General features: G+C 43.3%; 1 protein-coding gene across 4 annotated transcripts in view; it reads left to right on the plus strand.

Moving 5' to 3' along the window:
- The first annotated feature begins 1,772 nt into the window (after positions 1-1,772).
- The window catches only part of EXD3 (exonuclease 3'-5' domain containing 3), a 94,455-nt gene continuing 71,301 nt past the window's right edge, over positions 1,773-24,926 (plus strand). For 2 of the 4 annotated variants that reach the window (XM_078603311.1, XM_078603314.1), the window contains exons 1-9: positions 1,773-1,984; positions 4,602-4,693; positions 5,935-6,102; positions 6,702-6,869; positions 12,175-12,228; positions 12,764-12,903; positions 15,489-15,589; positions 16,175-16,248; positions 16,610-16,648. In XM_078603311.1, coding sequence (XP_078459437.1) covers positions 4,631-4,693; positions 5,935-6,102; positions 6,702-6,869; positions 12,175-12,228; positions 12,764-12,903; positions 15,489-15,589; positions 16,175-16,248; positions 16,610-16,648 — 807 coding nt within the window. In that variant the 5' untranslated portion in view covers positions 1,773-1,984; positions 4,602-4,630. Of the gene's footprint in view, positions 1,985-4,547; positions 4,694-5,934; positions 6,103-6,701; positions 6,870-12,174; positions 12,229-12,763; positions 12,904-15,488; positions 15,590-16,174; positions 16,249-16,609; positions 16,649-24,926 lie in introns of all 4 variants that reach the window. The other 2 variants (XM_078603312.1, XM_078603313.1) reach the window with 2 other exon arrangements.

The following is a 24,926-nucleotide window of genomic DNA, read 5'->3' on the forward strand; positions in this document are numbered from 1 at the left end:
AAGACTCGTGATGGAATGGCAGCACAAGGAGATAAATGTATACTGTATTTGGAATGGCAGTGACTTTATTTCACATATCGTCATCATTCATGATTTAAAAAAAAAACTGCTGAATGTGGGACTCTCCAATCCGTCACCATCTTTCACTATCATGCGATAGAACAATCTAACTAAATCAATTATATTTAGACGAATATAGAGTGGATGGCATCAGCGAGGTCAAAAGGAAAGTTGAACAACTGAGAGGCCAGATTTTTCCTCTTTGAGAGCTGATAGCAATGATCAAAATCATAATACGTATTTAGACTGGAGGAATTCGATTAGCGATAAAGACATATTTTTCACAGATGGGTCAGAACCTTACGACGATAAAAAAAAAACGATTATAGAGGCTTGGGGTTTATAATTCACATACATTGTCCGTATAAAAAAATTATACTATCCTATGACTACAACTACTGCAGCCTTTTTTCTTACACCCACAGTTACTGAACTCTTCTTTGCCCATGGAAATGCAACAGCAGCACTTGCTTGTTCAAACAGTAAATAGATACATTTTGCAAGGAATCAATGTATTCCTGGAAAGGGTGAACGCTATTCTTATTTCTCATACTTTGAGACTGTCAAAAAGGTCACGTGACATAAGCAACAGCACTTCCAGACTTACTAAGTCGACCATCGCCATCTGCTGGGCCATCAACGGAACTATCCACAAAAACAACCATCCAACCTCAATCTCATGGCCGCAAACTTGAATTCTCAATGTTCTTGTTTGGTTGGAAGTGGTGGTGTTGGGGGTTGTGAGATTGGGGGGGGGGAGCGGTGGGGTAGTGGTTAGCGCGCTGCGCTACGAACCCAACCACCCGAGTTCGATTCCCGCTCACGGCCACCCGGTCCTGGGCCCTCCCCTAGGTCGACTCAGCCTAAAAATGACTACCTGGTGCAGTGTGTAGTAAACACCCCCACTTGGGCGTGGTTGTTGGTGTAACCCCAGTCTCAAACCTCCTCTGGTCTAACACCGTTTGAGACACGCCTCGAAAGAAAGCTGTCTCTGGTGTGGACCAATCAGTTTCAAAGACAATGCATAGATGATTATCAGAATGTTTTTGTTTGCATTCTGACCACAAATATTGTGGTTAATGCAGACATGATCACTTGTAAAAGGTTTCAGTTTGGTGTTTTAACATCTTAACACAGCTGTTTTGTTGCCACAAAAAAGGGGAAAAACTATTCTCATATTTTGGTACTGGCAAAGGAGGTTCCATGATAATCGATTTCAAATCGAAATTGCAATTTAAAACCATGTGATTAGTAATTCGCAAAGGCTGCGATTTTTTGCGATTTGAAAAGTCCTATTAATTTCTTATTGGAATTGTTTTATTTTTTGTGATTATAACATTATTTATTTAACTTAACAATTGTTCTATGTTTGATTGTTCTACTTCAATTAATTTGTTTTAAATAAATACATGTTGGAAGCAATTCATACCTTTTAAGTTCTCACCCTTGCGTGATAATCTATAGAGCAGTTCATATTTTGATGACATCATGTGCCAATGCCTCATCACATGTTTCAAATCTATCACACGGTAAATATTTAAATGTAGCTTAACATTTTTTTTTTTAATCGCAAATCGCCATATCTGCCCGGAAACAAATCGCAATTAGATATTTACCCCAAAAACAATTCAACCCCTAAGCGCTCACCACCCCCAACAAGCCACATTGTCAAGCCACGCGGATATTGCGTATCAGGAACAAGCGACGACGCCACCACCAGCAGCCAATCCACATCGGCACGTGGTTACCAATTAAAGAAATTCATTAAATTGAGCGGCTTTGCGAGACTCGAGTGGGTGGTTTTGTGGGACTGCTCGGGTGGTTGGAGGTGGACCGTCAGGACGAGTGGTGGACACTTTTGTTTTGTTTGGGGGGTGCTGCTGGTGCTGCTGGTGGTGGAAGCGGCTGGTGGATGAGATGAGAGGTGAGTTCGAAGCCGGCTCTGGCTTTTGTACGGCCCCGGATTGTTTAGGTCTGGTTGGGTGGTAAATGCGACGGGTTGTTAATCGTCGGGAGCCACGTTGTCAATCCACTGCTGGATGAAGGCCTTCTCCTCCTTCTCCCTGCCCCCGTCACTCTATGCCACGGCGGCTGTGGTTCGACGTTGAGCCATACTTCACCGCGCCGGTCGCTGGCGCGGGTTTGGTGGAGACTGCTTTGGTGATGTAGTTCGTCACTTGTGGTTCACCACCATCATCATCATCACCACCATCATCATCGTCACCACCATCGTCACCACCACCACTACCATCATCGCCATCACCATCATCATCACCAACAACAACAATCACCACCCTCACCACCACCATTACCACCACCACCAAGAAAACAGTATCCTGTGAGTCCCCCACCGACACCCCCTAGGTTTACTCGGCCTCAAATGATTTCCTGGTGCAGTGGTGTATGAAACATCGCTAACTGGGGGGGGGGGGGGTGGAGGAGAGACAAAGGCGGCCTCCTTCCCTCGTGTGCCGGTAGTCTTCACAGGTGCTGCTCGCCAACAGCACTTGCTCCTACAGCCTGTTGAAGGCTACACGGTGGATCTTTGTCTTTGTATGCTGTACTGTACGTCGCATACAGTAACTACTCGGGTGTGCACGACGGTAACCGTGCTATACTTTAACAAGAACAATTTTAAATAAATACTGTTACAGTGTACACAGGGTGGTGATATGCCGCTTGTACGTTTAACACACCGGTGTGTGTGCACAGAATATGTTTTTGAAGTATTTGCAGTGATTGGGGAGGCCTTCGTATGGATAGATAATGGTTGGTAATGAGACTGTACTGTTTTAGTATATAAGGCGCAGTCATTTACAACATACACCGTAGAAACATTATGGCATTTACAATATCAGATGCTGCTTTACTTCGCAGTGCTGTATTCCTTTTTTCCCACCGTCACATTTGACCTCATCTCGATATTTGTGATGATAATCAGAGGGGGGACGGTGCCTAACAAAAATCCCAATGTTGTACTGAACTATGAGCCCGCGGTCTATGCTCCTCGCCATCCCACACCGGAATGACCAGCGTGGTGAAGTATGGCCAATGAACCTCCCACGACTTGCCAGGCGTGGTGAGGTGGGGGGAGCCTCACCCAGCAGTGAATTTGCACCAGGGTTGTCTGTATACACAGAGAAAGAACCACATGGGCTAGACTTGAAATTCTCAGATGATGTAAGAGAGAGAACCACATGGGCTAGACTTGAAATTCTCAGATGATGGCAGAGAGAACCACATGGGCTGGACGTTAAATTCTCAGACGATGGAAGAGAGAGAACCACATGGGCTAGACTTGAAATTCTCAGATGATGGAAGAGATAGAATCACATGGGCTAGACTTGGAATTCTCAGATGATGGCAAAGAGAGAACCACATGGGCTAGACTTGAAATTCTCAGATGATGGCAAAGAGAGAACCACATGGGCTAGACTTGAAATTCTCAGATGATGGCAAAGAGAGAACCACATGGGCTAGACTTGAAATTCTCAGATGATGGCAAAGAGAGAACCACAAGGGCTAGACTTGAAATTCTCAGATGATGTAAGAGAGAAGAACCACATGGGCTAGACTTGAAATTCTCGAAATCAAAATCAGGGGACAAGATGCTCCATCATAGGACTCGAGTGGTGTTACTTTATTAATAACTTTGACATATATTGGAGTGATGGAACCAGCATGTAATAATGACACACTTAACCTTGGCTTTAAAGCATTTTTTTTTCCTCCATGAAAGAAGTTTCACAAATGTGTCCGGCAGAAGGCTGGCAGAGCGAGGCACACCATACACGACAAAATTAGAGTTTTGGGTTGCGTTATTAAAATGTTTCCAACCACACCTTGAAATTCCATCCTGAAGGGCTACATTAATTGTTTTAAAAGGACATTAAAAAAATGTTGCTTTGCAAGTCGTGAAGCACATTTCATTCACATACAGGGGAAAGAAAGGGGTAGAGTAATGGTGACTTTCTTGAGTGACTGTCAAGTTTTTGGCTAACATAATTTGGTGTTTCTGCATTGGCAGTTGTTAAAAAAATGTTGTATCAAGGAAACAAACTTCTTAACCAGCGTCAGCATTTTGGACGTCAGCGCTGTCTCGGTTAACTTCATTTTGGAAAGCCAACAGACCAAAACGTTTTGTTTAACACGTAGGCTTTCGCGACCAAAACGTGTTTTTTACGCTATTATGTGCATATAGGAAACATCGGTGTCCATGTACTCCCATGTACAATATTTATTTTACGTGTGTGTTTAAAAAAATCACCTTATGACATTTTAGCATACCTTTGAATACTTTTATTTTACACACGTGCTAATACTATACTGTTCTCTTTTGAAACTGATGATTACTCGTTTTGTAAGCTCTCTTACACAGCTTACTCCTTCTTTGAGAATCTTACAGAAATAGCCAATGCCCTAAGGATAATAAGGTTGCAGCTGAATAAATGTTACGTGTCACTGTCTTTTTTGTTGTTAAAATGCAGGAATAGATTTGAGAAGAGGTGTAATTTGTGCAAACTTTTACCATCGTCTTTCAGTGATAGTTTGAGAAAAGGGACAATTTATCATGATGGAGGACGGATTTGTACGCAACTTGGAGGAACTTTGGAATAAAAAGCAGCCGAATCAGGTGAGATGATTCATTAAAGGCTTAATAAACCAAGCATGTATCAATAATAATTCCAAATCAATATTACTATTAATGTGATCAGATGTTACTGAGTGAAGTGATAAATATGAAAGCCACCAATATTAGATGTACTTGTTTAATACTGTAACTCAATGTGCTATTATTTTGTAGCTTTCTATGTAATAAAATAAATAACCAGACCTACATTTTGTATCTACATAAACATTTTAATAGTGTTAGTCTTTGGGCCTTTTGGCCTTCTATACTCGTGTTAACCGGCAGCATTTGTTAAAGTAGACAAACTTTTTACCTATATTCTTGGTTCTTTCGGTAAAGTCACACAGCAAGAAAAAATTCTTGCTGTGTGGATTTCACACCTGATGACGATTGCCTGTGTTGCAGTCGAAACGTCGTGGGAATTTTTATTGTTGTATATTTTTATTATTTTATTATTTCCCTTCTACGTGACTTTACCGAAAGAACCAAGAATATGAATCCCTGCAGTCACGAAACCTTTAAATCAAATTTTTTTTTTTACCTGTTTCAATCGTATGGATGTCAAAGCTTCTGATTAACGTAAGTCTGGAAGGCCAGTAGACTAAAACATGTCACCGTTGTGTGGCTATAGGGAACAGAGGTTAATTTACTCGATTTATCTCGAACTGTAATACACCTTGCCAGCAGAGAGAAGTGCATCAAAATACACCTTCACGAAACCTGCTGTGACCAGCATGATGAAGTATGGCCCAAACCACCATGACCCATAGAGCGTGGAAAGGCCCTCATCCAGCAATGGATTGACGAGAGGGCTATACATGTACACATAATAAATGCGTACGATACAAAAAATTCGTAATTAAAAAATTGCGACAATTTTATTGAATTTTATTATTATCTGATGGTGCATTGTCTTTGAGTTGTGCGCCTTTTGGCGTCATCTGGTCCAACCCATGTGAGACGCGGCTCTAAGGAAAGCTGTCTCGGGTGTGGACCAATTAACTTCAAGGACAGTGAATACATTATCAGAGTTGTGTTTTTTGTTTGCATTATGACTGCAGGTATTGTGGTCTATGCAAACATGACTCCTTGTAAAAAAAGGTGTCAGTTTTGTTGCCAGATAGAAGGGTAAAAAAACAATTATCAATTTTATTGAATTCAATTAACAGTTCCATATTCACTCAAGGCAAGGACAATTGAGTAAAATGTGATTTTTTTTACATTGCCTTTTTCGTTGGCAAAAGATCCTGGCGGCATGCCAGGCTCGCCTGGAAACCGCGGTCGATCCTCGCAGAATGCTGGTAGACATCCTGGAGGTGCGCAGTGATTGGAGGAGGGGCAGAGCTCACCTTGCTCACCACATCATAACGGAGTTTTCCAACTGGGTGGCCAGCCACCCTTCCCAAGGGAAGGTACGACACCTGAGCTCGACTGTTCATTTTGTATCGATGGCTATAAAAACCTGAATGATGAATGGGCACATCAGCCATGATCTGTCCACTGCTGGATGAAGACACCTTCTGTCATGGTCCATCTAGCACCTGCTTTTCAGCTGATTACATTACTCCATTTCTGTGGTTCCCTCCTTTGCCTGCCATTCCTACCAATAGTCTCGACCACGGGCCAAATTTCTAGCAATGTGTCCTGCCCAAAACCATTTTTTATTAACATTAAATATGATGTCTTCAACTTCCATATGTTATATTATCCATGTGTTAAAATGTTGTTTCTCATTTACATGCATGTACCTCTATGCTTCATTTCTCACTTTTCAGCTTTTGTTCCATTTTCTTAGCCAGTATTCATATTTAAAATCGAGATGGATTGGTGGAAAAGGTTTTGGAAATTGTGCAATTGTAAATTTATTTTTGTAAAGTTCAGATGCTGCCGCTTGATTGTCGAGAAACCAATCTCCACGCACACCGCTTGTTAGCAGTGGCACAACCTCAACAATGCACTTGTTTAGTGCACAGTGCTCTTGGTTGACTGGCTACCCGCACAACTCTTCCAGGCGCTGCCATGTGACTGGGAACTGCAGGCAAGGGCGATCCGACTGCTTTCATCCGGCCAGGGCTCTACCATGGACCCGTTCATTCATATGTATCAGCTGGAGACTGCCGATCGCCAGCATCTCATCAGCGCAGTGAAGGGTCTTCAGAAGAAAGACAGGTATCAAGAGGTGAGGCGTGGTGGGGTGTCATCGACCACACTCGCGATCGGTCGTAACCAGCACTTCTTGCGTATGGCTTTGTATCGCAACTAACAAATCAGATTACCAAAGGACAGCCTCAGGAAGCTGAATAGATGTCTTCAATGCAACTGCTGATATTTCAACGTTCGCAGTGATTCGTAATGTGGTCCACGGTCTGGTAAGAAGTCGCATGCTGCAGGTCTTGCTCTTATTGTCCGCTTGAATAGGTAGTGGCCGCATCTTGCCATGGGTGTTTTTTGAGGAATATCTAATTCAGGGGCTTCAATGGTTATGTCAGCAAAGAGACATTTATTGGGGATGCCTCTGTTGTCCAAAGAGATTACCCGTGCTGGGATAATCTCTAAATATGAATAATGGTTATATTTCGGCTCCCCACAAGGCCTATCTACAATGCCACATTCCTGCGGAGGGAGCTAGTAGGAACGTTGGCCAGGGTCAACGGCGGCGTGGTGTATTCCGCAAATATGCCCGACTGTGAGGGCGGGCACAAGCCGGCGTGAGTAGGTTAAACGTTGAGTTTTATAAGGGCACCACAGGGTGACCAGCCCCACCCCTCCCCACCCTCCCTGCACGACGGACGGACACAATAATCCCCTGTGGGCTGGTGTAACCAGGAGGTTCCGACCAGTATAACTGTTGCGCTGCATCTACATCAGCCATACGAAAGAAGACGCTTTAAAAAAGTGATGTATTGCTCAAATGACCCTGGATGGTGGTGGTCATCTCCTGTTGCAAGCCCTGAGCCAGTGGTCGAAATTCTACATTCCTATGGCTATATGCCGATACGTCTATCCATTGGACAACCACTGCTGAATTCACGACAAAGTGATATTCATAAGCATTGCATGCTCAAATTACCTTCTGATGCAGATTGAACATACTTTAGAACTGAGATAACGGGTGGTACTTGTGAATATATGGATATTAGAGACTTGTGTGTTGACCAGGGGTCATTATCATTATCAGCTGTGATAAATCCACTGCTGGATGTAGAATGAACCCGTGTTGAATTGAATTGGGAACAGAATGGATATAAAAAAACTGTGACATTTGATTTCAGTGTAGGTAAGAAAGGGGTTATAGTTACGACCGAAACTAATAGTTGATGAACGTAGGTTTACAGCAGGAGAGTTGTGATGAGCAAGGGTTGTGCTGGACTGTTCATGATTACGCTTGCAATTACCTTTGGCGAGTGCGTTTTCCATAAGATATCCTTGTGTTCTTGTTTACACAGCCTGTGTCTCGGTTGACTCTTAATTGTATCGATGCAGAAAAGTGTATAAATATGGGAAAGTATGTACATATGTTGAACTTATTTCACACTGTATATAGCCAACTGTGCTAATAGGAGGTGTGGGGGAAGGACAACATACTAAACACAAAAAACAGTTGTCAAGAAATGAGTTTTCAATTTACAATGTGGATGTTAAAGATCCTTCGACATCAGAAAAGGAGTAGGGCACGCATGCCCGCGTCAAATTTCAAACTTTCAAAACAATTACCCGCAAATCAATTAATCGTGTTTGACTACAAAACTATTGCGAGGTTATTCCAGACTATTCAATGTCCCATTGTAGCAGGACCCCCATAAAAAAAAAAGTTTTTTGGTTCGTTGAGGCTTTATTGTGTAAATAAAGGGCATGGTGATAATTATTTTCTCTTTGGCATGTCTGTGCTCCATGATAACCTCTGAACCTTTTAAAGGGCACTTGTTAGACATTCACTTGCTCACCACATACGATGAGCGCTAAGTGCAATTATCTCGGCCACCTTGCAGCTAAAGCCTACAATGTATGATGGTATGCCCTGAACATCTTCATTCCAAGTACTAACCAGACTTAACTCTGTTATTAAGTTCTCAGAGGCTAAGCATTCGGGCACAATGAGGGTGATTTCGTGATAAGATAAATTATAATAATTTCCCATTCGCACAAACATTGGTGGAAATGGCACATTCCTGCTATTGTGGGGGTAAGTCTTTCTACATAGGAACATGACTGTCATAATATACAGTGTACATACAACGTTGTTTAATTATTTATTTCAATTGTAAAACAATATTTTATTAAGGCCGGTTGTGACAGCCTGGATGACTGTTTTAGTTTACACTGATTCAAAGTCAATAATAGTCAGGCAAAATTGTTTTTTATATTATTTGTATCTTCTATGTATGTATATGGTCAATGGTAAAAGAAAAGAAACTACTAAATCCAGCTTGCTCACACGGTTGGATGGCCTCACTGCTCTCTGGACCGGCCACCTGAGTTCAATTCCCGGCGACGGTTAACATTGGTGGGCGAGTGATATCTTGGGATTGCCCTCTTCACCAACCTCTACTGACGCTCGAAGTGCAATGTGGTGAAACATCCACTTTGACCAACACGGTTTGGGGAAGCAGTGAATTGACGAAGGGCTGTTGATTGTTATTTTATTAATGGGAGGGGAATTGATATATAATGCTTCATATCAGGTTTTTTTGCATTTTTGAACAGGAGAATGATTGCAGCCACATTCCTTAATTGAGTTATTTCATTTACTTGTAACCATTTAGTAAATATACAATGAATGATATTGACGGCGGTTGATGTAAAAAATATGATCGATATAAGCACAACCGCTCTTTGTAATTGTAGTTGATTTTTCACGCGAGTGTTTCTCCAACTGTGTGAAGAAACGGCTCTCCGTTGGTTTCCAGGTTGTACCACACGTTTAAGGGAATGACGTCTGACGTTTCTATATAAGCTCCCGGCACGTGAAGTGAAACGTCGGACATCGGGCCCAAAAACATCGTTGTTACGACTTGAAATCACATCGGAAATTTCTGTACATCCCAACTGTCAAAACCCAACGCTTGAGCGTGAAGAAATATTCAAATTCTCCACTAGAGGGTGGCATGGCTCCTCCCTAGGAGCACTTTCTATCGCAGTGCCTATTGATCATCGTCCGTATCACAGGGACTCGAATACAAGGGCTGGTTCCCAGCCCACTGACGTACTCTTATAGCCGTTGCCGGAAGAGGATGGGGAAGCAATGAAGGAAGCTGTCCTGAGGAAGTCCATGTCTCTTTGTACACTGCCAGTGATTAAGAGCTGTGTTTTGTAACTGTATTGATGTCACAATTAAGTTCACTAAACAGTGCATTGGGAACCTGGAAGGTTTTAAACTGAGGAATTCAGAGGTGAATAATATTTCCTCTTGGCGTGCCCCAAAAGTGCCTCCGGAAGAAAGCTTCGATTGGTGGTATGAAGCCAGTTGTGTTGTGGATCAGATATACGAATGATGACGAACAAACAAAAAAGGGAAAAAAAGCTTAAAAGAGTGCAAAAATAATGACCGAGAGTTACATGCCCTAAATTACACTGACAGACTACAAGAAGAGCACTTGGATCGGACAACGACCATAAATCGGAGACATTGACTCTAAAGAAAACATATGTGGGTTTGGGCAGGATATATTGCTAGATTGAGATAGAGCGATGAGATCAGCTCGCGCGCAAGAGCGAGATGGTCTGTGGCATCGCAGGACCTTGAGGGGTGGTGACAATGTACACAGTAATTCATCCAGCAGTGGCTGGCTGATGATGACGGTGATGAGTATTTGCAAGGCAGTTGTGCTGGTTTTTTGTATATGCTTGTCCACAAGTACTTGCTAGGGTAAGTACATGCTTATACGCGTGAACGTCCTTTGCCTGTTGGTGTATGCATTAGTTGCCTTGTGTTTCTTGCCAAAATCGCACTGGCACGGACTGTCCTAGATTGTGCCCCCCCCCCCACACACCTGTAATGGCCCTCAGCTTCCGAGCGTAGCACAGGTGTGACACGTTAATTGTGATACAACTTGTTAAAGTACGTTTTGTATTGCTTTCATAATAAGATGTTACAAAAATAAAATGCTCAATTTTATTCACGAACGAGCAAGCCTTAATAGATACAAATTCTGCAGCGCTTCAACTCCATTTGGTTGTTTGTACAATTGAGAATATTTGGTCTTCCCATGCACAATAAGTGATGTCAGACCTACGGTTAAACATACCTTCGTTTTTCACACACATTACATATGCACTGCACGTCGCTTTTGTAAATGACTGCTTATAAATGCAAGCCGAGCAGAAAAATTAATTGTTCTGCCGCTCTCCAGTAAAAGCAGCAGCAGCCAGTGTCGCTGTGTTCTGCATGGATGGGCTCACAAACGGGCACTTGTGTGGAAACATAACAATGACACCAGCAAGCTGGCGGATTAACAGACAAACTTTTACTATTTAAGCAGACTTTGACATAGGCCAAAATAGCTTTTTTTTATCCCGAGCTTGATGCCATGACTCGCACACTCCTGTATTCTTTTGCCAAAATAAATCTTGAGCAACAGCGGAGCACAAAGCTCTGATAGGACCTAAACTGATAAGTCCTGCCTCTCAACCATTTATCAGTCACTTATTGGTAACCAGACACAATGCAGGGACACAGGGCATGTGATGGATTGGTTTGTATTTGAGAGTGGTTCTTTTCTGCCATGTTGCTCTGTTCAACTGCAGTAGCACACGGTATGCATATGGATTTGGTTGATGATTATGATGTATGTATGTTGAACTTCTTTCGCACCATGATGTAATTTCTATTTCAACCATTTGAGGGTAGCATGCTCTCAGCTGTGCAATTATACATGAAGCCAGTCCCATAATATTGCAATGAAAGTCCGGCTGATGAGGTAGCTAGTCCTAATTGTGGCAGCAAATACAAATCTCCTCCAGCGTACAAAATCGGTGACGCTCGCGCGCAAAAATGCCATCGCTTTTTTAGATCGAGGGGGTAGTTCTGAAAAACATCGCCACGTCTCCACAGATAAGATTTTGTTTTCCCGCATCACCGTAACACACCAGCTCCTCTCAAACCCTTGGCAAGTCTCGTCTTCCGCCGGGCAGTGTGCGGGGCTCGGCTGAGTTTCTCGGGGCGCTGTGAAGGGGGATGTTTGTCTTCCTGCCTGAAGTCCACGGGGAATCACTGTTGACCGCTCGCACCGAGCGCCAAGCGACCGGATTACAGTGAGCTTTAGCGTCCGAAGCGGTGCCGTTTTGATTGAGGATTTCCGCCTAAGCGCCCGGTTTATTTGCCAAAATTCATAGGTTCACAAACTTTACTCGCAAAGCAAAAAAAAATTCCTTCGGAAATGCCAATGTGTACACGTTCATTTATTAAGTAGGTAAATAAATATAAAAGTGATACATTTTGTTTTCAGAAATATTGATCATCAAACACTGTTTTTTGTTGTTTACAGGCCGCTCATTTGGCTAAGAAAATGCATTTGCAACCGTACCTGAACTTCAGAGAGGCATGTTCTTTGCATTAATACACCTTGCCAATTTGATCTGCAACAATACTTGAAAAGCATTCTGTACTCTTTTATGCATACATGAATCACTGTTCAGAAAGTAATTATTTTTTAAGGACATAAAGTACATCTGCATATGCATGCATGATATTATAATTATATGACTTCCATGTTGCAGCACTTCTCATAAATCGGACCTTAAGAAATTATAATACTTACATTATTTTCCCTACGGTATAAAATTTAATTTTGAGCGATGGAATGAAGGCATAATGGTTAGTGTGGTGTGCTATGAACCCGGTGACTTAAGTAGTATTCCCGGTCATGACTAACTTCAGTGGTGCGTGACATCTGATCTGCTCCTGGACATCCCATTTCACCAACTCGCACTGACCAGCGTGGTGAAGTATGGTCAAACAGCCCACATGACTCGCACGAGGACCTCATCCAGAAGTGGACTGACAAAATGGCTGTACATGTAATTGATTTTACAATCAAGTTTTAGGGCACTCATCCTTACCATTGCCCCCCTCAGCTCTGCACGCCACTGCTTCTCCAAGACAAGCTGAGTGTGGTTGAGGGTTACGTGTCCAACTCGCCCGAACTGCAGCAGGAGCTGGTGCGACTCCTCGATTCCTGGTGCCATCCGGACTTCAACCTGGGGAACCTGCTGCAGTATGCCACGCATGCCAAGTGCACAGACCTTAAATTTCGATTTAAAGCTTTCGTGACTGCAGGGATTCATCTTCTTGGTTCTTTCGGTAAAGTCACGTAGAAGGGAAATAATAAAATAATAAAAATAAAACATAATAAAATAATTCTCACGACGTTTCGGCCACAACGCAAGCAGCCGTCCTCAGGTGACTTTACCGAAAGAACCAAGAAGATGCACAGACCTTGCTGACACCGGGCCTGCATGAGGAGTCTGGCCACCACAAACACGTGTGGGAGCGATGCCCCTCTTGCATACTTTTGGGGGATGTTTGTTTTTCGGTTCGCTTTTACCTGGTGATAAATTGCAATGATCGTGAATTATTAATGCACGCGAATGTAAATATTTGGGCATGGAGCGGTGGGGAAGTGGTACACGCACTGTGCTGTGATTATTATTTTATTGTGAACGTAGTAACATGAATTTAATTCCGAACCACAGCTCACTGCAGTGGCAAGTGATGTCTGAACTAACCCTTGGCCCCCCTTTCACCAACATGCACTGTCCAGTGTAGTGAAGTATGCGCAAACTACCCCCATAACCGACAGGTTAGGGAAGCTATTCTCCAGCAGTGGATTAACAAATGGCTGTAGATTATTATTTTCTGAATATTTATGGATGAATATTTGGCCGAGTAAGCGAGTGCCCTGAAAAGATGGGCACTTGTGTGGCTGAGATTTATCTAAATCAAAAATACCTCAGCAAAAACAATGCAATTGGAAGACTTCACAATATGGGCAGGCATCAACACTACTTTATTATGACTACATTTAAAATGTTTCCTTCATCCTTGCGAGCTCGGTTTAAATGTTGTGCAGTAATTGCTATTTCGAAACACATCCCAGTGGCAAAACGTGTTCAGCACATGGACAGTTGGATCCTTTTTAAATGGCCGAGAGCAGGCTGAGGTCACAGTGAATTAACACATTGAGATATTCTTTTCTGCTGTGCTCATCGGGGATCTTTATAGTTCGCAAAAAATGTAAGCGGCTAAAAATAGCACTGAAAGAGGGGGCCTCATTACGGGGAAGGTTCATGCTCTGTTATGCCGCTGATGTGCTATAACGCTTCTGACAAATGAGTTACTAATCGCTAGGGCAAGTAGGTGCTTTTGCAAGTGAAAGCAATCTAGGAAATGCCTGGCGATCCTGCCCTTGCCGATGGATAAAGACACAAGCTAGCTGATGTTACAACCCATGAGCTTTCTCGAGGTCTTCTTACAGAGTTCAGTTGAAGGCAGGAATATTTGAGGCTCCCCCAAGCCGCGTTTCAGGCGTAGAGGCAAGATGGGATGATGATAGCGTGATAATGATAACGTGATGATGTGACGAGGGGACTTGCAGGTATGCGTGATCCCTACAGGTTACATGGAAAGAATTGCTTGAGGCTACTTTGGCATATAGCAACAGATGGTCTTGGCCTTCTGAGTAGTTGCCAATAGTGCAGAGTGACTCTGTGAGTAAGGAATGCCCCTTGCTGTGGCAGTATAACTATAATCCAGTCAAAAACTAATGCACAACATATATTTTGCTCTTGCCAACCATACATGTTTTATATGACTAAAAAATGAAGCAGCTTCCCTTGTATGACAGCATGAGGTTTTTGTTTAACGGCTCGGATCAGATGGACCGTTGTTTTTAAGGAACAAAAACACGTTTTCACATCGGACGATTCATTTTCATTTACTTGGGAGAATTGTCACTTGAAATATTCTAACCGTTTCGCACGCAAGAACGCAGTTTAATGTTTTGCCACCATTAAATAACCCGTTAAGATGATACCTGTCAGATTACGGAATTCAGCGGAAATGGTTATGGCCTCTTGGCAGCAGACAGCGCGTGTTAAATAGACGGCAAACCGAAACGTGGGAAAAAAACACACAAGTTCACTGCCAATGGGCGGCATAGGTGAATTGAGCAGCAGGAGAGGAGAGAGAAAGAGAGAGGAAGCGCAAGTCTTTTTTAATGGCCGGGCAGCAAAGCCACGTGCGTCTCGTCACCGCGACCGGCGTTTGCGCCCCTTGCGAAGCCGGCATCCTCGGAAGGGCCAGCGGAAGCGTGGCTGACAGCTGGGAAATTACGGGATGGAAAGTATTGCGGCGGCCCCCACCGCCCCTGGATGGAGGGAGACCTGCCATCCTGTTGCGTTGTGGGAACTGCACTTCCTGAGGCCCCGTCAGCGGCAGTGTGTTCCCGCAGAGTGGCTTCCTCGCCGCCGGGCCTTTGCGCAGGGCGGTCATTAGCCGGCGGGCGAGCGACGATTTGTTTGATTTTGTTTTGCCTGGTTTAGAGCGTGTGTTGACAAAATGCCATCAAAATAGCCCCAAATTGGGTATTCTGGGAGCCAAGTTATTCGTGAGCCGTGGTTTTATCGAGATTGTTTATAGGATCTAAAATGAGTACTGTACTTAGAGTGTTTGTTTAACCTTTTCCATCTTTTTTACATGGTTGACCAAATAATTTCCCACTGGAGTGCATTGGCATTATACCTGTCCTGTTATGATTCACAATGCAAGCATACGTGGAAATGAAATTTTTTTTCTCTGCAGACAGTACCCAGGTCTGCAGCAGGTGAAACATGAGCGTATGCATCCCAAATCTCTGAGCAAATTTGTGACACGATTACTGGATACCTACAAGATCGATTCAGGTGGGGCCTTAAACTCTGCTATCCTTGCCTCGGCCTATCTTTCCACTGGCACCATTGTTTAATATGGATGAATACACAGGCTGTTGTCGCCAACGACCAAATAATCTGGATTGCATCCGATCCGATCAGATCTCGGAAGCTGAACAGAATTAAACCTGGATCATGTTTGGATGAGTGACCACCATGCTTACAGCAGGTGGTGTAGGCTGCCCCGGGGCAACGTTGCTAGCAGAGGGGACAGTGCAGTCAAATCCATTGTACTGTGCTATGTTCCAAAGTCTGCTCTCTGCCTTCACCATCGCACACTGACCAGCATGGTGAAAAACTCCCCACGAACGATCTTCACGCCGTGGGGAGGCCCTCGTCCTGCAATGGATTGACTCAAGGGTTGTGCATACGCATGTAATGTTCATGCTGTTCCCTTGTGATGGAAAAGCGTCAGCAGGGACACCCTGTGCCAAATTCCATTAAAATAATGCTTGACACAATGCTTTATACATTATTATCACTTGCGTTTGACTCGTTAAATGAATGGGATTTCAAGTGATGTAAAATAACAAATTGTTACGGAATTTCTTTTCGCAGAACTTTGCCCCAATGTGAAGCAATATCGAGCACTGGGAGCAATGAAGTTTCTCTTTTACCAAAAGTATGGAGAGGTAAACGTTTTGCAGTAACCAAATTTCCATTTACTTGGGGTGGTTCTATTCACCTCCCTGGCCACTTGATGAGTCGGCACTATTATTCAATTCAGGAATAACATTTTTGGTTCTTCACGGTTGACCTCTGGTGGCTACAGGGATGACGTGAACCCAATTGCAACGTGTACAAATGTAAATGCATTGATTCTTACACATGCGATGCATCTCTCGCAAATTTAAGATTGGATGTTACTTGATGCTCAATCCACCCGTCTTGTTTACTTTGTGTCTTGACATTGCAATAATTTCTACCATATTTAGAACTACAGCATTGCAATTTTATTTTTGTTATACCATGGTACGTTTTGTTTATCTGCAGAAAGCAATGGACGATGAAAATTGGAATGATCACATTTTGGTAAGACCCACTTTTTTTATCAAGATGCTGGTGTGCATTGAGTTTTATGCGGTGCATGCTAAATGAACATTAGGCGATTACAGTTAGCACCCTCCCAATAATGGTAAGTGGCAGCGCTAGTGGTGTGTTGTCTTTCAGGGTGGTCAATGATGGCCATTATTTTCATTTACGCACGGAGAGCTACGAGTGCTGTATAACTTCCTCTTAACAGTCCTCAAACGCAAATGCTTAGATTGCATCAATGTGGAAAGTGGTTAAATACAAAAGGCACGTGTACCAGTATATTTGCCACCCCTTGTGTACGAGTCATAACACTTCGTCAAAGAGATACGATTTTAACATCTGTCTTCCTGTTATCCACTATTAATGTTAACCATGCCACTGAATCGATCCACGGAGATTTTATTACTCACTATCCGTGCTTCCCCACAGATAAAACAAGTCATTGCAGAAGTGGGATTAGTTTTATCCGGTTATCCGTGCTTAACTGTGGCTGAGAAAAGTCTCCGTGGCAAAATCATCCTAAATCCTCACAAAGGCGTGGGTCAGCTTACGGTACTTTTGGGGCACAAAAATCGTCATGAACGATGTCTGTGGCATCTTTTAATAATGTGTTCTAGCTGCCATTTGGTGTTGGCGGTTGTAGTAGTTGGGGTGGTGGTATTTGTTGTTGCAGTGGTGGTAGTGATAATCGTTATGGTGGTGCTGGGAGTCGTCATAGTGGCCGCGGTCATCATCGTCATCAGGCATGATCGACTGCTGGATGAAAGCCTCCCCAAGGATTTGCTATCTCTCATGATCCTGTGAAATAATAATCCACCTCGCCTTTACACCTTTTTGTATGCATTGCATTCTTTGCGCTGCCGCTCCATCCCTGTTCGTGACTGTCACCCATCGCCCCTCTTCTTGCGACGTGTCCTGCCAGTGATCCATAGCACCCCCCCCCCCTGGTCCTTCTCCTACCTGGCAGATGCCATGGCTGCTGGATCCGGAGCTGTTGTTGTCGGGCTGTGGTTTAGGTGCGTCGGTCATGGCGAATGTTTTGCTTTTGCTTTGCCACGCTGGTTGGTCTGTGCTGGTTTGTGAAGGGAGCACATTTTGTCTCGCCGAGTACCTGACTGGCATGAGTGTCCCTATCCATGAAGAGCTCCGAAGGGTCTACAGGGCACTCAAGCCTGTACCACAGTGAGGCAGTGCTCAAGTGAAGAAGTGGTCATCGTGGTGGTCGTTTTGGTGGTGGTTGGCCAGCCTGAATGCTCTGGTGAACGGTGATGATGCCGGTGTAGTTTGTGTCTGTAGATGAATGTCATCTGGAAGTGGTTGTCATAGGCACTAAATTCATCCTCTTATGCGCACCAGAGCATGGATGAGAGGAATAACTGGGAATTGGTGGTAAATCTGAATTTTATCCACGTTTATGCTTTATTATTCACACAGATATGAGGGCAATTCATGGGTAAGTGCTGATTGTATAATCTTCCAATAGCACCTCCTGCATCAACGCAAATAAGAAGTTCGATTGCTTATCATATACGGTTGGGATGAACATGCGAAAAAGAAAGTACCAAGCTGAAACTTTATTTAATCTGCACGAAAAACTGGAGTGCGTTATTGCTAAAAGAAACCGTATTCAACATTGTGCATGCGTTTAAGGCCCCACTTTCTGCGCTGTCCGACCGCACCTCGCGCGCGCACGCGGCAATTACATCGCTAATGTTTTCTGAAGCCAAAATACCGTAGTTTAAAGTCCCTGCAAATTTGATAGTATGTCCGTGGATGAGTGTGCGTTACGCGGCACCTGAATGTAAACCGTGAAAAAAAAGGCGGAGGCTGTTAAGAAGGAATTCTTTTGCATTGCTTTTTTTTGGGGGGCGCGCTTTTGTCTGCTGTGGCGGCAGAAAGGAGGGAAAAAAAAAAGAAGTGCGCCATTTTGTGTCCCTGAGGGTTTTTTTGTGGTGCTGGATTTCAAAGGCCCATTGGAGAAATGGCCGAGATTGTGTGTCCGCGCGATTTACCAGTTTTCTCGTTGAATTGATGCAAGTGCCAGTGTGCAGCCTCGCGATTCGGACCACGATTGGAGTGCACCATCGGTGTCAATTGAAACTTGTGAAAATTGTGTGGTGACACTCCGCCGCCTTAAACGGCATGCACGTTGTAAAATATCTGATGATGTTTTGCCGGCGGATATTCGGTTTTCCATTTCACCGACTTAATCATAGCCTACCCGTCTACCCAGCGTGATAATTAGAGTTTGGCTTCATGCCAAACGCAATCTATACGTGCGCGAACGGATTACCTCCATTGACATAACCAATATGCAGGTGCCACTTCCTTGAATGTGAATATTCACAAAACGTACTTAAGGGGCATTCACTGCATGTAAATTTGTTCTTCATGGGCGTGTAATTGTGCAGTGATTAATTGATAAATATCGATGCATAGGATCACGATAAATGCATTGAATTGCCTCCATAAGCATCGTTTTTTTTCATTATACGTCATGATTCACATGACCCACTTCCAGTCAGCAGAGACCACTCCATTCACCACAGCGTGAAAACAAGAGTCGATTCTTTAATGCCATCGCAACTCTGAATTCTGGCACTTCGTGGAATCACGGGGGGGAAGGCAATCGTCACACTCCTTGTTTCTGGTAACGCAAGTTAGTGAAGCTGCTCTTTAAACCATTCTACTTCATGGGTAAAGGCGTTTATTGTGGTCGTTTTTGGATCTACTTCACTCAGTTTTCAGTTTCCCCCATACCACAGCTGTGTTCCATAAAGACTGCAATCCTGCCTATTGCAATCCAGCGATATATCTGTATTCTAGAATTGGAAAATTGTCCTTTGCATGATTGATGGTCATACGTATCTGCTCCCCCGGTGATCGCCTCGATCGCTACCTCCTGAAGATGAATGCCAATGAATCAAAGGCAAAACGGGCTCTGTTGCAGTGGGAATTTGTAAACGGTAATTGATAAATAGAGCACCGCCACCAAACTCCACATGTGAGGACACTCCTGGAATCTTAGGAGACAGCATTTATCCTTTACTCATCTCTCCCGGGGGCTTGCAATCCAGGATCAAAAGGGGCGTTGACTGAGGAACCAAACACAATTTACTTTGCCTTAAAAAGAAAAGTGCCCAAGTCTTTTAAGTAAAATATCATCATCGTCAGGAGCAGCAGCAGCAGCAACGACATCAGCCCCATCCTTATCTTGTTTTAGAATATAATCTTGAGTCTTAATGACCTCTCAAGTCAGTCTCTGACAACCCCCTCATACGGTACTTTGAAAAGCCTCGTCTTACTCGAGTATTTTCATGGTTGCTCCATGCTTTTCTAATCAATGAGACGTAAACCTGCTACAATAACCCAACTCCGGTTTGTACTCTGATTTTAAAAAAGCTTATGTTTGTGATGTGATGTCTGCCCTGAAGTAAAATAGCAGGGCTGTAATTACAACTGGCTGCTCATAATTAAAATATTCGCTTTTAGATTTGAACAGCGGACTTTGTGCATCACCCGCACGACTGCCGATTTAATTGGCATTGCTGTAGCTGCTGTGATGTACACCATTCTGAGTGGTGTCATGCTGGATTTTTTTTTGTTCTCAAAACAACTCTGGATTAATCAGCATCTGGTAGAATAATACATTGGGTCTTACCCCGAGTGCAAGAAACAAGTACTGGGGACATTCTGGCCAAGAATCTGACGGGTCTTGGCACGGCTGTAAGGATTTGGCGTTGCACCGTCTTTCACCGCTTTTCCAAAATGTTTGGTCTATAATCGTAGTCCTGTCTGGGGCCACACTAAGGATTTAGAATTTAAACTTTGTCATGTTTTGTCTTAACAACTGCAATTTGAGCTTCGGGGGGGGGGGGGGGGGGAGTTCCTTGTGATACGTTTTGTAAAATATTGTTGGGTAAAATGTGCCTCACATTTTGAGAAATGTCTTGGCTCCTCATTGATTAGAGGAAGAAAGTTTCATCACCTGAATGTAATGACTGAAACACGCATCCACTTTTCAACCGGCCAGGTTATTGCGACGTATCGAATGCGCGCACCCCCTTCGGTTCATTACGAGACATCAGCAGTCTTAATATATAATTTAATGAGCTTTCTTCGTGAACGCCGACAATGATAATTATCTCATAAAATCATAACAGTGGCCTATTCAGTTCTGGGCTGTTCAAAGCCAGATGAAAGGCATATGGTATGGTTTGATGGATTTCTTCATTAATGCTGATGAAAGAGTTGCAGAGAGCAGCAATGGTCATAATGGGACCTTAACAAATCCCCCAAAACGTTCACTCTTAGAATCTGCGATGCTTAAAAAATAAAGATTCAGTCATCCATAATCCACAGTTTGCTTCTTCAACTTCCAGTTCCAATAAGTAAAAAAATAAATTTTACAAACAGGCCAGCAATTATCTTAGCACGGGATAAACTTTTAGGCGGTGATATGACTTGTGACAGCATTAAGGTTCCTTGAGGCTCACATTGAAATCTTTTCAATCGTCATCGTTCTCAGCTATCCAGTGACCCCTGATCTGCCGTTTTAACTCCTGACGTGGTCTTGAAATATTCCATTCGCGTGAGCAAAGCTTTGCACCAAACACCTTTCTCTTTCGTAAACATTACACGTCAGCGGACACCACAGCTTTCCACAGCTAACAAAATAAATAAGGGGCCCTTGAAAACATGCACGAGTCCATCTGTTTCTACTCCCGTAACGTACTTTGTTACCGTTTACTGAATGCACCATGTGTAGACGAGCATAGATGTGTAAAATAGAAATTATTATGACAAATAGATGTTTGACTGTGACTATAGAGCCTTGTTGGTTAACGTATGCTGTATTGGTACAGGTAGACGATGAGGAAACAACAGTTTAATCTCATCTCCGCCGACAATACCTGCTGGTGTTATGATGTAAGAGCGCCGTCGGCTTAACGTAAATGTTAAAACCACGTGACGTTATTTTCAAAAGTTGGCCGTTATTTCCGAAGCAAGCAGCGCAGACAAGGTTTTTATTTCCAAACTTTGAACTTCGGCACAGTCGATAGACACACTGCTTGTTATTTATATAATCTGAGCTCCCAGTTGATCTTCAGAAATTCCCATTGTCCATCCATTAATTATCGTCCATCCATTATTCCTATGTGCATTTTTTGTGGATGAGTGGCGTCAATATTATCAAATTTTCCGTGTTTATCTACTGACCATCGCACTGACATCGGAAATTATGAATCTACTGCTGGATGAAGACCTCCCTGATGAACTGTTACAACTCTGCTGTTACTGAGATAGAATAATCCACCAAGCATCCGTGCATGACCTGATTTTATCGTTCCATCTCCTCAATGGATGTCCTTTCATGAGCGTTCACTTCTTTGCTCCCACTCCATCTTAACCAACGGCCGTTTTTCCTTCTACTCATAGTGACGTATCCTGCCCAAGCCCACTTACTTTTCTTAACAGTCAGAATGTCTCCAATTTCTTTGGCTCAATGTAAATAAAAGCATGCATATACCCATGCTTCTTTGCTGCACTTTTGAGCTTATGTTCCATGTTCTTTGTCAGCCATGCGGATGTCCATAGTTAATAGAAAACACCAACAGCATGCTGAACATCACCACGGATAAGGGGAGTTGTATTGAAATATGATGAGGTAACAATGATCCTTGGTTTGCATATCGCTTGAGGTACTGATTGTCTACATAGTCGAGAGTGTACAGATGGCTGCAGGGCAATAATTTACATTCAGATAAGTGAAACGGATAATAGATTGGTGAAATGTGTTGTACAGTCTAAATGCAAAAGTGAAGCTTTCCTAGTAAATGTTTCAGAGCCGTTTTCCAAGTGGTAAATTTGTATTTCACCATGAATTACCTTACATTTTCTCATGCGCAATTAATACGGGTCACAATTTTACATTCTTTCCACGGTTCATTTCCGGTTTTATCATATGCACATCGATGGAAAACCTCACGCTCGCCATGTCTCTTTTACACAAAAAATACATCTGCAGCCCATCGCTTCCTTTTACTCCGTTTTCGCAAAAAAAACCCCGCAAAACCCACTACGATCTCATTGGTGCCAACATCACATATTGCACCGTTGGTTTGAAAGAAAAAAAACACCAGAATCTCATCCATAATCCCCCGACATCACAGTCCGTGCTCGCTAAACAAATGCGCATTTTGTTAGGGCAGTTTGGCGGGAATGTTGCCCCGAATCGTCACGGTTGTAAAGCGCTGTGCCAGAGGATTTTGTCCTCGACATCACCGTCGATAAACCGAGAGGATTTTGTTTTGTGTTTTGCGGGCCCTGGCGTGCCAAAACACTGTTTGTTCGCTTATGGAGTTAGGCTGCGTGTTTAATGAAAACTGGATTTGTGCATATCCCGTGTAATTACAGTGTGCTCTGCCCTCGTAACCCTGTTTGGTTGCGCGCCCAGCCTTTGAAGTGATATGGAGTCAGGTGAAAGGACCTGTGCCTTCTATTATTCTCAAGGAATGTGGTTCTATTTTTCCTTCTCAATTCAATGCACAGCGGAGAAATGTGGCTGTATTTAGTTTCCCTGGTTTTTTTTTTTAGAAATCGTTTTTTTTTTGCAATGAGCCTGTTACATTATTAAGTTTATTTATCAACGTTCAGAGTTTGCAGCACAGCAGGGACGGGTGAACGTTCAGGGTGCCAGATATCGATAGTCTGTGAAGTGTATGTTTAGGGTGCATGTTGCATTTGAGTGCAAGCGCCCTGTACAAGAGGAGTGTTTCTAATTTTAATTTTACAATCTTACTTTGAAAACTGCAGAAGACCACATTTTCTAAACCCTTGCACGTGAGATCATACCATTACTTCATATTTCTATCCTATAACTCTTATCTGCCTGTAACCGAATCACCCAGCAGGACTACATTGTGGCCAGTGCATACAAATCTACGAATGTACTGTACTATGCACCCAAGTCATTGCTCCCAACCAGCATTGACCAGCATGGCAAAATATGGTTCAAATAACCCCCCCACCTCACTGGCAGCAACCCGCACGGAATGGGGGCGGCCGTTGTCCAGCAGTGCATTGACAAAAAGGCTGTACATCCACACGTCGCTATAATGACAAACCAAGCTCATTAGAAACACAACAACCAAACACTTTGCTTGAGTTTGCAGCGGTACTTTGACCACACCTCGTTGAAATGGACCTTGCTGTGAGCTGTTTTTTGACAGCATGCAATTTGCTGCATACAATGTCTGGCTGCTTGCCTGGCTGCAGGGGGCATTTTCCAGCATCCCACTGAGTTTCTCTCTATAGCGGACTGACGACTGCGCGAGTATCATATTTGCCTGACGTCAATGCATTTTTTGGGCCTTTCCCTGGCAATTTTACAATGATGGCTGAAGCAGCTTGGTTTCCTGTGTTTCGCCCACGAGGATGTGTTTTCTGGAACTTTTCTGAGAATTTTATTTCATTGGCCACTTGTAAACAAAATACGTTGCCCATGCAGGTCGCCTCAACTGCTCTCCGATTTAGCACGGTTGGTTACGTGCGGTGCGAAAGAAGTTCAGCAGACATAATTTACGTGCTTTACAAGAAAAACTAGATCGGCATATACCATGGGAATAATAGTATTTCACAATACAAGAATCATTGTCTTGAGTGATGTATTATTTTGGAACTGACAAAACCGGGACTTTTAATGTGTCTGGAAGACAGATTTGCCAGGAAGGCTTAACTCAAAAAGAGGACTGGGAAAGCCAGGAGGACATTGTGGCAACGTTATCGAAGAGCAAAAATAATCCATCGAGTGTTTCATTCCAGCATTGCTTAAAGTAGCTTCAAATTGTCGCAGGTAAAGCCGTGGGCGAATTATTTAGTCATCCTTCAAAGGGAAATATGCTGTGCACATTTACTGTCTCTTTCCATGGGTGCACAGACAATGAGTAACAGACAGCCAGCGTCTTGTCTGGCCCAGGGCTGGTGGAAATACTAAACTTGATATTTCTTGCTTCACCATTTCACACGTGGTAAAGACACAACAACACAGCCATTTTTGACTTGGAAAATACTAAATACCAGCGTCAGATAGTTTGCCGACTCCGTGTATCCTTTCTGTCATAAACACGGCCTTGTTTGCATTTGAGGGGGTTCATATTTGTATCAAGAAGAGACTGATAACAAGCAATACTTCATCAAAATCATCAGCCATGATCTATCAACTGCTAGACCTAGTGCAAAGATAGGTGGCCACTGCACAGCAGGTTGCTATAAG

The sequence above is a fragment of the Lampetra planeri genome, chromosome 20, assembly GCF_965212315.1.
Source record: "Lampetra planeri chromosome 20, kcLamPlan1.2.h2, whole genome shotgun sequence".
Classification (NCBI taxonomy): Eukaryota; Metazoa; Chordata; class Hyperoartia; order Petromyzontiformes; family Petromyzontidae; genus Lampetra; species Lampetra planeri.